The 17,110-nt window shown below is 47.1% G+C and overlaps 1 protein-coding gene across 1 annotated transcript in view; it reads right to left on the bottom strand.

Moving 5' to 3' along the window:
• The window catches only part of TANC1 (tetratricopeptide repeat, ankyrin repeat and coiled-coil containing 1), a 243,763-nt gene that overhangs the window by 112,531 nt on the left and 114,122 nt on the right, over positions 1–17,110 (bottom strand). The window contains exon 3 of the mRNA XM_040971995.1: positions 10,035–10,220. Within this exon, the coding sequence (XP_040827929.1) occupies positions 10,035–10,220 (186 nt within the window). The remainder of the gene's footprint in view (positions 1–10,034; positions 10,221–17,110) is intronic.

Raw genomic sequence — 17,110 nt, 5'->3', positions numbered from 1 at the left:
CCTGCCCGATGACAGGCACGCCCCAGAAGGAAGCTGGCCCTGACGTAACTCCCCCAGCCCCTTGCTCACTGCAGGTAGATCCCAGCTTTAGGTGTGTAAAGCAATCCTCTCAGTGCTCACGCTGCCATCAGCATTTTCAACCTACAGCATGGAGCTTCTTAACGTGAGCCACTAAAACCCTACTGTCTGCGGTTACAGACCTACTACCCATTACCAGGATACAGGCAGTGCCTGGATCCCAAGTTCAGGACTCCCAAGGTGGCAGGCTGAGGCAGGGTTGGGGGCAGAAAGAGGGACAGATAAGACCCAAACAGAGAAAGGACTCTGGTCCTTAAGGAGCTCAGGGAATGTCAAGAAAGGCAACAGAAGGCTACACAGAGGGCAGAGGCTGCCCAGCACAACAGGCCACTCGCAGAAACATTAAGTAAGAGCGGCAAGCTCATGAGACAAATGCCAAAGGGGGAAACTCGGGCCTGGGACTAGGGAAGAGAAGGAACAAAGGGATAAGTGTCATCACTGAATGGGCTTGGGCAACGAAAATCATTTAAAGGGACAAAAAAATTTCAATACACAGTTCTGGAACAACTGGTATCCACATTTAGAAGAATAACGTTGGTCCATACCTCATACCATATACAAATAATTCAAAATGAATCACAAACTTCGATGTAGACCTATAAACTTCTTAGGAGAAAGCATGGGTATATATTTTTGTGACCTTGAATTAGGCAGTGGTTACTTAGAGGTGGCATCAAAACTATAAAAATAAAATAAAATTAAAAAAAAACTATAGAAATAAAATAACAAATTGGGACCAGTGTGCTATGGCATAGCCACTAAAGCCAGCTGCCAAGAAGGCATACCATGCAAGAGGCTGGTTTGACTCCTGGCTCTTCTACTTCCAATTAGCATCCTGCTAACGCTCCTAGACAAGCAACAGAAGATGCAGTAAGTGCTTGGGCTCCTGCATCAATGTGAGAGACCTGGAAAAAAGCTCCTGGCTTTGCCCTGGTCCAGCCCTAGTCATTGCAGTTATCTGAGGAATGAATCAGCAGATAGAAGAGCCCTCCCTCTCTCTGTAACTCTGCCTATCAAATAAATAATTCTTCTTAAAAGTAACAGCAAACTGGACTACAGAAAAACTAAAAGATTGTGGCTTTATTTTTTAAAAGATTTATTTATTTTTATTGCAAAGTCAGATATACAGAGAGGAGGAGAGACAGAGAGGAAGATCTCCCATCTGATGGTTTGTTTCCCAAGTGACCACAACGGCCAGGGCTGAGCTCATCCGAAGCCAGTAGCCAGGAACCTCTTCTGGGTCTCCCACACAGGTGTAGGGTCCCAAGGCTTTGGGCCATACTTGACTGCCTTCTCAGGCCACAAGCAGGGAGATGGATGGGAAGCAGGTCTGCCAGGATTAGAGCCCACATGGGATCAAGGCTAGGACTTTAGCTGCTAGGCTATCATGCAGGGGCCCTAAGCATCGTTACTTTAAACAACGGTGTTGGGGAGAGGGTTAGAGTGTAATGGATTAAGCTGCAGCTTGTGGCATCTGTACCCCACATGAGTCCCTCGTTCAAGTCCTGGCTGCTCTGCTTTAGATCCCACTCCCTGCTAACCCAGATGAGAGGAAAAAGAAAAAGATGCTGGTCCAAGGATTTGAACCCCTGCCACTCACAAGGGAGACCTGGCTGGAGACCTAGGCTGCTGTGGCTTCCTCGGGCCCAGTACTGGCTGTGGAGGCCATTTAGAAAGTGAACCAGAAGATGGAAGATTGGTTTTCCCGCTCTTTGACATACTGCCTTTCAAATATATAGACAATATTTAAAAGTATTTTCAAGAAAGGGAAAAGACAAACCATAGAATGCAAGAAAATATTTGTAAATCACATATCTGGTAAAGAATTAGTCCCTAGACTATTAAGTCTTACAACTTCATGAATCTACCATTAGATACCAGTTCACATGTACTGAGGCAGCTAAAATAGAAAGCAACAAATGTTAACAGTATGCAGAGAATCCCCATACTTGGTTGGCAGTTTAGTCATTTAGAAATTACTTGGGATTACCTCAGAAAATTAAACACAGGGCGTGATGAGATAGCGTAGCAGCTAAAGTCCAAACCTTGAATACACCAGGATCCCATATGGGTGCCAGTTCTAATCCTGGAAGCCCTGCTTCCCATCCATCTCCCTGCTTGTGACCTGGGAAAGCAGTTGAGGACGGCCCAAAACCTTGGGACCCTGCACCTACATGGGAGACCTGGAGGAGGCTCCGGGCGCCTGGCTTCGGATGAGCTCAGCCCTGGCCGTTGGGAATCAACTTGGGGAGTGAATCAACAGAAGGAAGTTCCTCCTCTCTCTTTCCCTTCCTCTCTGTATATCTGAATTTGCAATAAAAATAAATCTTATTTTTAAAAAGTTAAACACAGAGTTACTCCAGTCTCGAGCAATCCTACTTTAAGGCACATGCCCAAGAAAAAATGAGGAAGGAGATCCACACAAAAATGCAAACACAAGCCTTCCCAGTAGCATTATTTATAACATCTCACAGCAGCAACCAACCTCAGATTCTAGCAACTGGGGAGCCGATAAACAAAACTTGGCAGTTATGCATGATAAAACATCACTTGGCAATAAAACAGCACCAATACTGACACGTGTAACACAGACGATGCTAGAAAACCCTGTGCCCCATGAAAGAATGTGTCATAAACCACTGTGATCATATAAACACCCAAATCAGCAGAGCCACGGGCGGCTGCTCTGGGACAGCTGGTGGGCAATGTGGAGTAACAGGAGGAAGGATGTGCAGTGACTGATCACGGGCACAGGTCTTGGGAGTTTTAGGGAGATTTTTAAGAAGTTCTGGAATTGAGGTAATAATTGCACAACTATGAAAATGCTAAAAAAAATCACTTTTGAACTAAAAAAAATTCAATGGGTGAAAAATGTGATATGTGAATAATATCTAAATTTTTAATGTAATCGGATAAATCACAATGGAAAAGCACATTAAATTTGACTTGAGAAAATGAAAAACTTATGTATGTCATAAAACACTTTAACCTAATTAAATGAAAAAGTATTAGCTAGGAAGTCAGGAAGTTTTTTGTGTTTTGTTTTGTTTTTTTCAACAAACATTACTTAAAACAAACAGCAACATTATGATGATTCATTAAGAAACACATAATGCCCCCAGAGAATCATGAAAAATCACAAATTTCCATAAGAAAAAATTACAAATAGATGTATAATGCTTTCATCTCAATGTTGACCAAGAATTTGTTTCAATAATGCCACACTTAGTTTAGCTGATGAAAATATCCAAGATACTTTGAAGGTATAAGAAGGTTTTTGCATTGTTTTTGATTTAGGAGGAAACTGGGACCCTTGTATCCACACCGCAGGGAAGGGGCCGACGTGGGACTGCTGGGCATGGACCACAGGAACCAGCGAGCAACCGAGGACGAACCAAGGAAATCAAGACCTACTGCCTCCTCTCTTTGTGTGTCTTTATAATATCTTTCCTCCTCAAGTAACATTCCTGAGCTTCAGAAAACAAAAACTCTGTGCATTTGTCTTCACTGAAAAAGATTACAAAGGTGGTAATCATATGTTATTTGTCAGCAGTTCTCAAACCCTGCTGCATCTTGGAATCAGCTGAGAAGTCTTGAAGCTAATCTCAATCCCCAGATGCGTGTAGCTACACTAGACTCTCTGAAAGGAGGATCCAAGCACCAGTACGGGGTGCAGAGGGTTCACATCGTGGCACAGCACTTTAAGCCTCTGACTGCAATGTTAACACCCCTCAGAAGTGTCAATATGAGTCCTGGCTGCTCTACTTCCAATCCAGCTCCCTGTTAATGGGCCTGGGATAGAGTGGAAGACGGTCCACATACTTGGGCCCGTCATTCACATGGAGTTCCAGGATTCTGGCTAGCGATTTGGAGAGCAAACCAGCAGATGGACGATCTCTCCCTCTAACTCTACCTTTTAAATAAACAAATAATTCTGAAAAAACAAACTTTCACGATACAGCAAACTTAAGGTTGAACCAGGATTCATCAGAAGGGTAATACACAGACTGACTGGTCCTCCGGTTCAATGCACGTGCTTTGAAGCTCTGCATGAATGCCCCCTCGTGACAACACCAGAGAGCACGTGTCACTGCTCACAGCTGGACACAGCAGTGAGGTACCGCTGACCCCTCCTGGGGCTACCCCATCAAAGGTTTCCAGAAGGAAACAAAGCCAGCCTCCTGTATGCCACTTCAGGAGGAGCTGTCCTTGCTGAAGGTCAGAGTCCAGATAGCAGCCCGAATTTCAGCACTGGAAGCAGGTCTTGGACAAGCTTGACTGCAGAGGGAGAAGCCCCAGAGAGGCACACGTGTACAAGCCAGCCACTGCATGGCAGAGGACACAAACTCTGGCCACTTACAGCTTAAGCAGAGCCTTGGTGCAGACTCTGGGGTGTGTTGGGACAGTGTAGGAAGGGCACGGCCTGGCTAGAACTTGTACCCCCAGGGGGCAAGTTCCACACCAGCGCAGAGGTCCCGGCTGGTACTATGCACCAAGGCCCCTCCCCCTCTGACAAGTGTGTGAGACTCCCAGGCTCCAGTAGCCTCAAGCAGCACTAATGATCACGCCGCAGGGAAATCTCAACGCCAACTGAGAGTTTTTCTGCCCAGGAACTTGATCAGAGTCAGCTGTGCGGACTCCCCTGACCCAAGAGCATAGACGGAAGGAAAATGGAAACTGTCTGTGGCGAGCAGACAGAAGCAAAGTTCAAATGAAGAAAGGCCACAGAGGGACTTTTCTCGCCTCCACTTAAAACTCTCAGTCCCAGCTAGACTTGCGGGAACAGCCAGGAGCACTAGCCAGTAGCCATCCTCAGAGGATGTCAACTTCAAAGAGAAGCCTCTCAAGAGAATTGCTAGAGGGAATGCGCCATGGATACAGCCTTTGTGGAAAGCAACTGGGCGTTAGGTATAGATTCCCTACGCCACCACTGGGAACTGCCCCGGCCCCAGGTCCATGTGTACAGGTGAGTGGACAGAAATATTCTGAAGACAGGTGTCTTCTCTTGTTTTGTGCAACCCTTGCTTCTCAACTACATGCTTAAAAATGGCTCAGAGGGCAAAGTTCATATACATTTTGCCAGGGCTGATTAAGAAAGTCACACCAAGAATGTAGCAGCAAAATCTCTTCACCAGACCAACAGTTTTAAAATTTCAGAAATAAATATGAATATCTAACAACTGGGAATTTGGTAGTCAACAGCACGATACTGAATTTACACCAATAAGTCAAACTTGGATTTGCTCACAGTGAACAAACAAAGTGAAAAAAGGGCAGAATGGGAACGGTATGGTCACAAGTTAAGGAACAGTCAACTAAGGGAGGGTGAAAAAAAGAAAACATGCCGAAATGCTGACAGTCCGTCCCTCTCAATGGTGGAGCTTTCAAATTTCCTATAAGAAACATCTTCATAGGCAGCAGGAGGGAGCACTTGGCTAGCATTAATTCCTCTCGGGGCCAAAAGCACCACCAGTGTGGGAGGGCCAGTACAGTGGCATAGCCAGCTAATCCTCTAGCTACAGTGCCGACATCCCAGTTATTCCACTTCCAATCCAGCTCCCTTCTTATTGACTGGAAAAGCAATGGAGGATGGCTCAAATCTTTGGGCCCTTGTTCCCACATGGGAGACTTGGAAGAAGCTCCTGGTTCCTGGCTTTTAAATTGGCTCAGCTTCGGCCCTTGCAGCCTTTTGGGAGAGTGTGAACCATCAGATGGAAGATCTGTCTCTCCTTGTCTCTCTTTTAAGGATTTATTTATTATTTTTTTTTATCAGAAAGGCAGATCAGATTTACGGAGAGAAGTAGAGACAGAGAAATATTTTGCATCCTCTGGTTCACTCTGCAAACAGCCACCACAGCTGGAGCTGAGCCAAACTGAAGCCAGGAGCTTTTTCCAGGTCTTTCACACGGGTGCAGGGTCCCAAGGCTTCAGGCCATCCTCTATTGATTTCCCTGCCACAAGCAGGGAGCTGGATGGGAAGTGGAACAGCTGGGACAAGAACCTGGGGTCTTGGTACTTACAAGGTGAGGATTTAGCCACTGAGCCATCATGCTGGGCCCTCTCCTTAACTCTGCCTTTCAAATAAAAATAAATCTTTAAAGATAAAAAAGCACCACTGTGGCTTCCACTTCACTTCACTACGTTAAGGAAAATGCCAGAGGAGATTCTGAAACTGTTGCCTCAGCCACTGTGAGAAGGAACCGGAAATGGAATAGATGGATAGACCTGCTCTCCTGGACACCCGCACCTGCACAGGGACCCGGAGGAGAGCAATGTCACCTTCTCGTCACCCACCAAAGCTGGGCACACCTAGCCTTCTCGCTGTTTCACAAAGGGCCCACCATGACCTAGCAACGAGCAGTGCCAAGCTCAGGTAACTGATGATATTATGAACAAGCCAGACACAAATGGACGCTTCTTCATTCCGTAAGACAACACTGACAGATGCTGGTTAACTGCATCCACAGACCTGCATCAGCCACAGAGCCATCTTCATGGAGGCGGTCTACTGTTTTTATGACCAGAAAATGGATTTCCAATTTGGAAAAACAAAAATTTTAAAACTATAGTCAAAAAAAAAGAATCCTCTGACCTTAATGAAACAAAGAAAAACCAAACAAAACCTAAGAAACACAAGGGAGAGAGCTGGCCGGCGAGTGAGTATAAACAGTACTTCTCATAGAAGCGGAATGTCAGAAAGTTGATCACGTAAGACGTGCAGCCATGTGATAACAAGGTTAAAGGGACATCCCGCGGCCCAGCCCAAACAGGCCAACTGCATTAGCACACACACTGCTGCCCTGGCGGGCCTTATTCAAGGGTGGGTAGCACGTGACCCTGGCTGGACCAAGCGCTCCCTTCCAGGACAGCTTCTTGATTAGCATCGGTCATGCAGAGCTCGGACGCATACAAGAAAAACAGGCTTGTGCTTTTTATTTAATTTCTTTCTCCAGCACTTTCTTAAGCAAGAGGAAGACAATGGGCCTACTCTTACGCATCAGAACTGAAGTTAGCAAGGGACACATCCAGGATCTGGGTGCACAGGGTGCTGGGACCAGGAACCTGCCCGCCACGGTGTGCAGGGCACAGGGGCTCAACGCCCACCACGCACTGCTGTGCCGACTGCATCGTTAGTGGCAACAACGTGAGCTTTTTAAATTAAGTGGATATTTTTAACTCCACAACACGTTAACAACCATATGTCAACTGTTTCTTTTTCTTTTCTCTTAACAGGCAGATAGAACATTAGGGTTCTGGGTGCCTTTTCAACAATATGGCTTAAACAGAAACGGGTACGTGTCAGACACTGTAAAAGAGTATTGCTTTGGGTTTGATGTATTCTGGCCCTGCCATTTTTCAGCAAGCATCCTTGCCCTTAATGTTTCTTTTCTGATTGAAACTGCCGAGATAATGAAGCCAAATTACCACTGTAAGCCACTAATTGGCTGCAGCAGCACTGCTCTGTTAGCCGTATCTGCTTATATCTGCTTAGCTGAATTCATTGCCATGTGGCCCAAAAACATACAATGCAGACAGCATTTTTTTTCAAGTCATTGAAAGGTTGAATGGTACAGAACAACTAATTCCTTCTATCTGCAAAGCCTGTGCAGAGTTAATCAAAACTACATTTCAGTCCTTTACAGACAACCTCCGGTACATTTTCAACACCATACCCAATTTCCCTGCCCATATTCTTATAGTACCCATGAAACCTTTGTGAAGCCACACTTCCCAGTTTTTCATGGCATTCACTACTACTCCAGGTTTCCAATGAAACAGACAGCAAATGTGTTAATAAAATTGTATCAGAAGGGCAGTATTTCCTGGATCCTTCCCCATGTTGAACATGCAACATCAGTTCATTTGCAATAGTGCAGAGAAGAGGAAGGAAAAGTTGTCCAAAAGATCCCATCTCTGCACTTGGCCTTGCTTTCAACTGAGGTTCCTTAAGGAAACATATCAGGGTCAGTGTTGTAGCTTGGTAGGATAAGCCACCGGCGTACAATCTGGGCTGTTTTGAAGCCAGGAGCCTAAAGCTCCATTCTGGTCGCCCACATGGGTGGCAGGCGCCCAAGCGTGTGGTCCATCTTCTGTACTTTTTCAGGAGCATTAGCAGGAAAGATAGATCTGGCTTCAACCTGGTCTAGGCCTGGTCATCATGGCCATCTGAGGAGTGAACCAATGGCTAGAAGATCTCACTTTCCATGTGTCTCCTCTCTGTAACTTTGCCTTTCAAACAAATAAAACTCAGTTGAGACTTCTTGCTTGCCCTCAAGCATCAAGCCTGGGGGTCACACATTAAAGACAAAAACCCACTGATGCTGGTAACAAGCCCAGTGAGGTGGCTTCATTCAGGTGTAGCATAGGGCACTGCAATGGAAGCTTGCAGGTGGGAGACAGATGAGGCTCAAACTCCAGAACATGGGCCAGCGGCATTTTATGGCCAAGCAATGCAGGTGGGGGGTGAGGGGCAGGGTCTGTGGAAAACCATGAAAGGGTGTGGAGGGTGGTCTTGGCTAAACCAACCAGACAGGACTCAAGCTGTGATCAGACACGCCCTGGGGGCTGGGGGTGGGGTAGGGTTCCTGATCAGGTTAGAGAACAATAGGGGTTTTGCTAAACTGACTTAGCAGGTTTGTTTGCAAACTAGAAAGTGCACAGAAGGCCCCAGGAGAAGATTCAGGGACCTGACTGAATTTGATCAAAGGCTTTCTGTCATTATATGCACTACTTCAGGGAAACACAATCAGGGACAGAGTCACCAACAAAGAAAACGTGAAATGCTATGCATGATGTTCAGCAGTGAAGTGACTACAATCTGCCTCGCCTATTGAGAGGGGCTGCCAGGAACTGGGCTCCGAAGGACTGCCGAGCCTGGACAGCCGCAGCAACAGGGGCTGCAGAGCCACCAGCAATGACAAGATGCCCCAGGGACCTCCCCGAGCTTGACAGACGGGTCAGATGTCTTGGCACACCTAAGCCTTCCCCAAGCTCCAGCAGATGACTGCGTTGGAAACATCGCTGCCCCCAAATTTTCATTAAAAAAAAAAATTCTGGATCAAATTCATAATGCTATTTCTAACCGAAGGTTGCCCTCTTAATTTTGCCTCCACACAAACCTCAAATGTCCTTTAAATAAGTGAGAAATAATGCAGAAGCCTTTGCCAGGAACACAAACATCTCAAAGACCAGCAAAAACAGATACCAATTAATTTCACAGCTCCAGGGCACCTGTGAGATGAATTCCAAATATGTTTGCACAGAATTTAAAAGAACCCCTGTGTGGCACTTGATGTAGAAGGTCCTAGATTATCCTGCCTTTTGTAAATAATTACAAGCCACAGGAGTATCAAAGGACTTTAATGACTTCCAGGCGACAACATTTTGGAAAAGCTTTTCCTCACATTCTCTCCAAGCAAAGGAATATCAGACTTTTTGGCCAACATGAAAAGTGGACAGCCATGGGGGAATGCCAAACCATACACACGACCCCCAAGTCCCTGCACTCTGCTCTTTTGCGGCTCTGTGGTTTTGACAACTGAATGTTACAACTATTTAAATGCTGATATAATCAAGTAATATACATGAGCATGGAAATCCTGGCAGAAATAAAGAATGCTGGTCCCCCACATTAAGGTCTTTAAACATACCTCCTGTGAGTTTAGATGATAGTACTCCTTAATTCATCAGCAAGAAAGAAATCAGTTGATGGCTAATGCTAACATTGAGACTAAGACCTTGACTCTGCAAAACTGGAGCCTGAGCAGGCCTAACCATTTTCATATAGACCTAAGCTATTCGTTCACATTGATTAAAGCCATGTATTTTTAATCTTTTCCTTCTCTCAGAAGTTAAAGGAACAAAAACAAAACCTTCCCCCAGATTTCCTATGGGCATTAGTTGGGCTCATGTCACTACTCGTGGCACGCGTGGGTACCATTCCGTGGCTTCTTTACCTGGGGACTTCTTGTTGGTTCTTGACTGTACCAAGTGAGACTGTCGAGGCAGCAAGGGCGATGAAGGCAGAGACATCGAGACACCTTTGGCCAGGCTCACCCGACAGGTGTCCCCTTCCAGGGGAAGGCTGCTGAGTGCAGAGTCACTGGGAGGTAGGACTGCCGGTGTCTCAGAACCAAAATCTCCTGGAAGGCAAAGAGCAGAACTCAGGTTAGACCACCTGTTATCAACTCACGCACATTTAATTGCCAAAAGCCATATTCTTAAGATAAACTCCCATGTACCAGACTGAATACTTTTTAAAAGATTTAAGATTTATTTACTTGAAAAGTAATTGCAGAGAAACTGACGGGGGGTGGGGAGAATTTTCCATCTGCTGGTTTAGTTTTCAACCGCTGACACTGAGCCAAACACAAACCAGAAGCCATGAGTTTCATTCGGGTCTTCCACATTGGTGGTAGGAGGCCCATGCCCTCGAGCCACCTTCCATTGCTTTCCATGGGCCATTAGTAAGCAGCTGGATCAGAAGTGGAGCAGCTGGGACACCAACCAGTCCCATATGGGCTGCTGGCATCGCATGTGGTAGCTTTACTCATGATACCACAGCACCAGCACCTGTGTTGAATGATTGAAATACTCTTTTTCCAATTAGTACTCTGAAATGTCTTTTGCCAAGCAGGAAGAAGTCAAGCCTTACCACTCAGGTTTCCATAACTGATCCAATCCTGTTCTGCACCACCCCCCCAAAAAATAGGCCCAGAAAGCCACTGACCTAAGACTAGTTCAAGGTCAAATGTGAAAGACCCAGAGAAAGGGTTGATTTCAACAAAACAGGAGAGGTGGCTCAGTGAACTGACACAGCTATCCCTAGAGGAGACGCATGTGCTGGAGGCCTCCCAGGGCTCCTCTCCAGTAAGGCAAGCCCAAGGCAGGGGCAAGCCTTCCTCCACTCTCCTCCACAGTTCCACTGGTCCTTCACCCCATCTACTCCACAACTCCTAACACAGATCCCATGATCCTAACAGCCAGCCACAAACAAAAGAATTAACACACAGATCATTTGTTGGCCAGGAGGCTCTTCTGGGTGTTCATGAACTTGGGGCAAACAAGCTTACTCTTATGAAATTACACATTCTAGGACAGGCATGCCATGGCAACTACAGAGGATGCAACCACAGTGTAGATAGTAGGCCAAGGAGCCAGCACTGTGGCTCAGCCATCACCTGCACACTGGCATCTATATGGATGCCAGTTTCAGCCTGGGCTGCTCCACCTTTGATGCAGCTCTCTGCTGATGTACCTGAGAAAACAGTGAACACTAGCTGGAGTCCTTCAGTCCCTGCACTCATGTAGAGGTGACCTAGACGGAGTTCCAGGCTCTTGGTTTTTATTTGGCTCATCCACAGCTATAATGCCCATTTGGAAAGTGAAACATTTCCTCCTCCCCCTCTGATTCTGCCTTTTAAATAAAGATTTTTTTTTTTAAAGTACATGAGGATACAAGACAGAGACCTCATCTAAGGCAGCCTTACCAGAGCATGCAGCCAACTCTCAAGCACTCAGAAAACACACTTCCCTCCTGTCTATCACTCTTCTTCTCCTGGCTCATGTGTAAGAAGCAACAAAGTGGCAGGGGTGGGGGGGTTATTGCAGCATAAGAAGTAGAGCTTCTGCTTGCAAGCCTAGCTTCACATTTGGTCACTGGTTCATGTACCAGCTACTCCACCCCTATGACTGGGGAAAAGCAGCAAAGGATAACACAGTGGGCCTCTGCATCCAGAGGGGAGACCCCAATGAAACTGCTAGATCCTGGCTTCCAACTGGCTCAGCACTGATTGCTATGGCCACCTGGGGGCACGAACTAGCACATGGAAGATTCTTTCTCTCTCTCCCCGCTCCCCCCTGTAACTACTCCAAAATAAATCAATAAATCTTTTGTAAAGCAGTAAATCTTACCAAAATTTTTTTTTTAAAAAAAAGCAAGCAAGAATGAACAGGGGAGAAGGTAGATCACCACCCTGAGAACAGTCTTTACAAGCTTTCACAGACAGCAGAGCTAGGGAAGGCAGGAGCACACAACATCTTACCCATATGAACATCATCACACCATCACTGCCATGCCTTCAACCTCAAAAGAAATCAAGAACCAGATTTGAAAAAAGGCAAAGCAAAGCACAATGAAAGCTGCCCCAGCCAGGCAGGAACTCAATGTCCGCAGATCCCTGTGTCCAAGGCTTAGAACCACCAACTTCCACATGGCATCCCTGGGGCGGTTCTCACATTAGGAGCCCTTGGGAAGGAGAGCCACTGCCTCAGCAGCCTGCAATGAGCTCACTTCTCACCTCCGAAAGCAGCCCGAACCAGCAGAGCTGTGAGCATAAAGGGGTGAGCTCTGCAGCAGACACGCTGGCGAAAGGAGAAGGATCCCTTCTGTCTCACATGAGAGCCAGGCATGAATGCACCTTCATAAACCTGGATGACTAAAGATCCAGGCCTGGGCCTGGCACAGTGTGTCCTTGCTTTGCATGTGCTGGGATCCCATATGGTCGCTGATTTGTATCCCAGCTGCTCCACTTTCCTTCCAGCTACCTGCTTGTGTCCTGGGAAAGCAGTCAAGGATGACTCAAAGCCTTGGGACCCTGCACCCACATGGGAGACCCGGAACAACTTCCTGTCTCTTGACTTTGGATCAGGTCAGCTCTGGCCACTGTGGCGACTTGGGGAGTAAACCAGCTGATGGAAGATCCTTCTGGCTCTCCTTCTCTTTGTGTATCTGCCTTTCCAATAAAAACAAACAAACAAAAAAATCCAGCTCTATCTGCCTCATTGACTGACATCCAAAGCAAAGAAACACATCACCTACATCCTTCCTGGGGTTGCAAAAACAAGGACATTAGTGCAAATGCCCAAAGCACAGCCGTTATGGGAGAGGTCTCAGCTGCCCTGCTATGGGGCCCATGTGATCAGTTTCTCACTCGCCCTGTTTCCCTATTAGGCACGCTATGGTACCATTGTCACCCATGCCTACACAGGAGCCAGCATGGAACCTTCCAGAAACCTTGAGCCAGCATCGGAAGCAATATGGCAGTCTCCATCCACTGTCTGGCAATGAAACAGATCTTAAAACAGCAGGAGACTGCACCTTAACTTACTAGGACTGAGCGCCCCCTGCTGGGATAAGCAGGGTAAGAGAAGCTAGGCTGTGGTTTGCTCCCACCCAGTTCCAGTTGACACTGTCTGGCTCTCAGGGCCAGAACGTTGATCGCGTATGCTTAGACCAAAAACATAGCAGCTAGCCAAGTATACCCGAAGATCTGAAGAAGCAGCCACGTGGGACTACACACACACACACACACACACACACACACACACACACACACACACAGGAGGGGCGTGGATGAGCTCTGGACAGCTGATACATGTGTCTCAAATGTTCTGAACAGCCACACTGCCGCACGTTAGCTTACTAATGTCCTTACATTGCCTGATTCACAGGCCTGGCTACCAGGTGCTGTGGCATGGCCACAAAGGCACCGTCTCCCCAGGGACACCCAATGATGATTCTTGAACTGCAGGAAAAACAAATAGAAACCCAGGCTCCCAGTCTTTCAATTTGGGTGTGACGCAAAATGAGGAAAAAACACGAGTATTCTTAATGACTGAGGTGATAAAGCCAAAATTGTTGCTGAGAAAGGTTTATTTTCTTAAACACTTAAAATTCCCCAGCATTTGAGTCAAGAAAAACTAGAGAACAAAGCATAAAAGAAAATTAAAGAGCTTCCTAATTTCAAGTCTTGCCTGTAACGTTTGTTTATATCAAGTAAAGTAAATATTTTCCTTCACTGCCAATCTAGCAGGGATGGATTTTCAGAGCAGGCCAGGCCCACTGAGCCCTGCAGCCTCTCAGCAGCTGGGCTGTGGCACCAGGCAGACAGGGGGAGGCTCCTCCTTGGATCCCTTCTGAGGACCCACTGCGCTTCTAGTTGCAGACCCAAGTTTCGTTCAATGCACCTTTCCAGAAACATCAAACGCCAGGTTTCCATGATAAAGGTGCAAAGCTGGGAGGGAAGGCTATGTGGGCACAGCACTGTACAGTCGCAATCTGGATCCTGGAGCTTTCTAAAGGCATGAGGACAGGACATTAAAGTTGCAGAAATCCCCAGCATATTCCATGTCACCAGAGGTCCCTCCATGGGCCCACAGCAGCCACGCCACACCACAGGTCCCTCCATGGGTCCACAGCAGCCATGCCACACCAGAGTCTGGCCTGAGTGCACCTTTGTCAGCAGATGCTTACAGGGATCTGGGGGCGGAATTAAAGAGTTTCACGGCAACAGTGACAAGGCAGTGACATTTTCTCAGTTTTGAACACACATTGCTTCCTTTGAACTGGGACCTCTTTCACTGCCCACTACACTAGGGAATGGAGGGGACCTTTGTACCTCCTGGTCCGAGGGCTGTGGGCAGCAGTAGTGCCCAGGCCAGCCCTGGAGAAGCCCACTCTCTGGAGTACACAAGGTCCACATGCAACTGCAGGCCCTGTGCAGGCTGCCTTCCATGCTGCTGGAGGTGCTTCCCTACCCCTCCTTCCCCACACCATGGATACACCACAGCTCCATCTCAGTGAGCTGCAGTCCCAGCGCCGTCCTGCACCAGCCATAGCCCAGCATCCCCGAGTGGCCAGCTGCAGCATCACTGCCTGCTTTAAGAATTGTACATTGTCAGGATGTCAACGTCATAATGGGTCAACACACATTTACTATAAAGGGCCTGACAAATAGCATCAAAATGACACACAGCCTTTCTCTCTTTTATACACACACATACACACACACACACACACACACACACACACACACAAATTTAATAACTCACAAAGATAAAATGGATAAAGTCACCCAATAGGGCACTTGTAAACTGGCTATTGATAACAGCTTTTAATGCTAACACTGCTTAAATATCGCAGATTGTGAAAAGGAATCTCTAGGCACAGTGGAAGAAACTGCAGGCCTGGGAGATGAATGTATTAAAGACCCTGAGGTGGAATATTGAATCCAATGCTACAGACCAAAGTACAGAGAGGGCTGGACTGAAGCAGAATTTAAAAATCCAGAGGCTGGGAGAGGAAGGCGAATGTGTATTTCAGAAGGGGAGGCACTGGGAAGGCCAAGGGTGCACTTCGCATTCAGGTAACTAGGTCTGCAGAGGCAGGAAATGAGATTTCGCATGCACTGTGCCTTGCGGCGAGGAGGGGATGGAAGCTTAGAGCAGACAGGAAAAGGTGCTCTGCTTAATCCGCTCCAGAAAACGGGACAGGCTCAGTGCACGAAACTGGGCCACTCAACGCATGAGGGTGTCTTATGAGCAGGTCTCACCTCAGGCTGTACTAACATTTCTTACACATTTTCCATCATAGGCTTTCGTAATCACGCCAATCATGCAGGTTGCCAGAAGCCCAGAGACTTGGGAGCAATTTGCACCCTGTGCTACAGTGGCACTCCCGGACCTTGCAGACGGCTTTCGGAGCACTTGGGAGTACTCTGAACTGTTTCATGTCTTAGATGGCCTCCTGGTACGCAGGCAGAGCCCCTGGCGGGAAAACCACATTGTCTAAAATGAAGTGAAGATGAATGCACCCAAGAAAATACTTTTCAACACTATTTACAGAATTGCAACCCACTCCCAAATAGCACCAGTGAACGGTGAGACATAGCGGACCCCTAAGGGCACAGAAAACCTGCTAACAGGACCAAACTCCTCATCTCCAGAGGTCCCTCGGGCCAGTTCTAGATAACGGGGAGATAGCACCCTCATAGGCTATTCTTATTACCCAGTGGTTACAAAACCAGGTGCGCTCCACCCTGAAACAGAAGAACGCATGGACTTGGCAGTTCCTAATTATCCAATTTTGAGCAAGGCAGAGAGCCAAGCAGATGAGATCCTAGGACACGGATAGCATTGTGGCATAGTGGGTAAAAGCTACCACCTATAATGCCAGCTTCCCACACAGGCACGAGTTTGAGTCTTAGCTGCTCCACTTCTGATCCAGTTCCCCCTAATGACCTAGGAAAAGCAGTACAAGATGATTCCAAATGTTTGGCCCCTGCCACCCATATGGGAGACATGGATGAACCATTTCTCTCTTTTCTCCTAAGTAAATGTTAAAGAGACAGACACTAGGATGACCCCATCAAACACTGAAGTGCCTCACTTTGAGCTCAAGCTCTAATCCAGATGCCGCCACCCTGGCGGGCAACAGACAACTGGCTGCCATGTGGCAGACCCCGGCTGGGCTGCTGGTTCCTGGTTTCAGTCTAGCTCAGCCCTGGTTGCTGCAGCCCCTTGGGGAGTGAAATAACTGATCAAATGTCTGTCTCTCTCTCTGCCCCCCTGCTCTTCACATAAATACGTGTTTTAAAAGTTAAATGTAATTGTTTTTCTTTAAAACATGTCACCATGCAAAAGTTTCTGTGATCTAAAAAGCACGGCCACGGGGCCATTCAGCATGGTGGTGAAGGCGCTGCCTGGGAGGCTTGTATCCTACACAGGTGCCTGGGCTTGAGTCCCACCTCTGTTTTCAGGCCAACTTCCTTCTAATGTGTACTCCTGGAGGCAGCCTGAGGCAGCTCAAGTGCTTGAGTCCTGGCCACCCAAATGGGAGACCCAAATCGGGTTCCTGGCTCCTGGCATTGGCCTGGTCCAGTCCTGGCTGTCATGGGCATTTGGGAAGTGAGACAGCAGATGGAATTCCTCTAGCTGGCTGGCTCTGGTGGCCCTTTCTCCATCTCCTTTCAAACAAAAAATATTTAGCACATATGACCTCAGCAAAACTTTGAGCACAATAACCCCAAAAGCATACTTCAAAATAATAAATGTTTTCTTATAGGCAACAGGTGAGGGTTAGGTGCTTTGTACACATGATCTCATCTTTTCAGAGCAGGGAGCCAAAACATCGAAAGAAGTGGTGTGTCCTAAGGTCTCAACACATGACAAGGCCAAGTTTCAGCCTCTCGCAGCATCTGCTGAGGCATGGTTCAACCAACTGGACACACTCTAGTGTTGGGCTGTGCAGGCC

This window comes from Ochotona curzoniae, unplaced genomic scaffold, assembly GCF_017591425.1.
Source record: "Ochotona curzoniae isolate NIBS_2020 unplaced genomic scaffold, NIBS_Ocur_1.0 contig_2210, whole genome shotgun sequence".
Taxonomy (NCBI): Eukaryota; Metazoa; Chordata; class Mammalia; order Lagomorpha; family Ochotonidae; genus Ochotona; species Ochotona curzoniae.
This window is presented reverse-complemented; position numbering and strand designations above follow the sequence as displayed.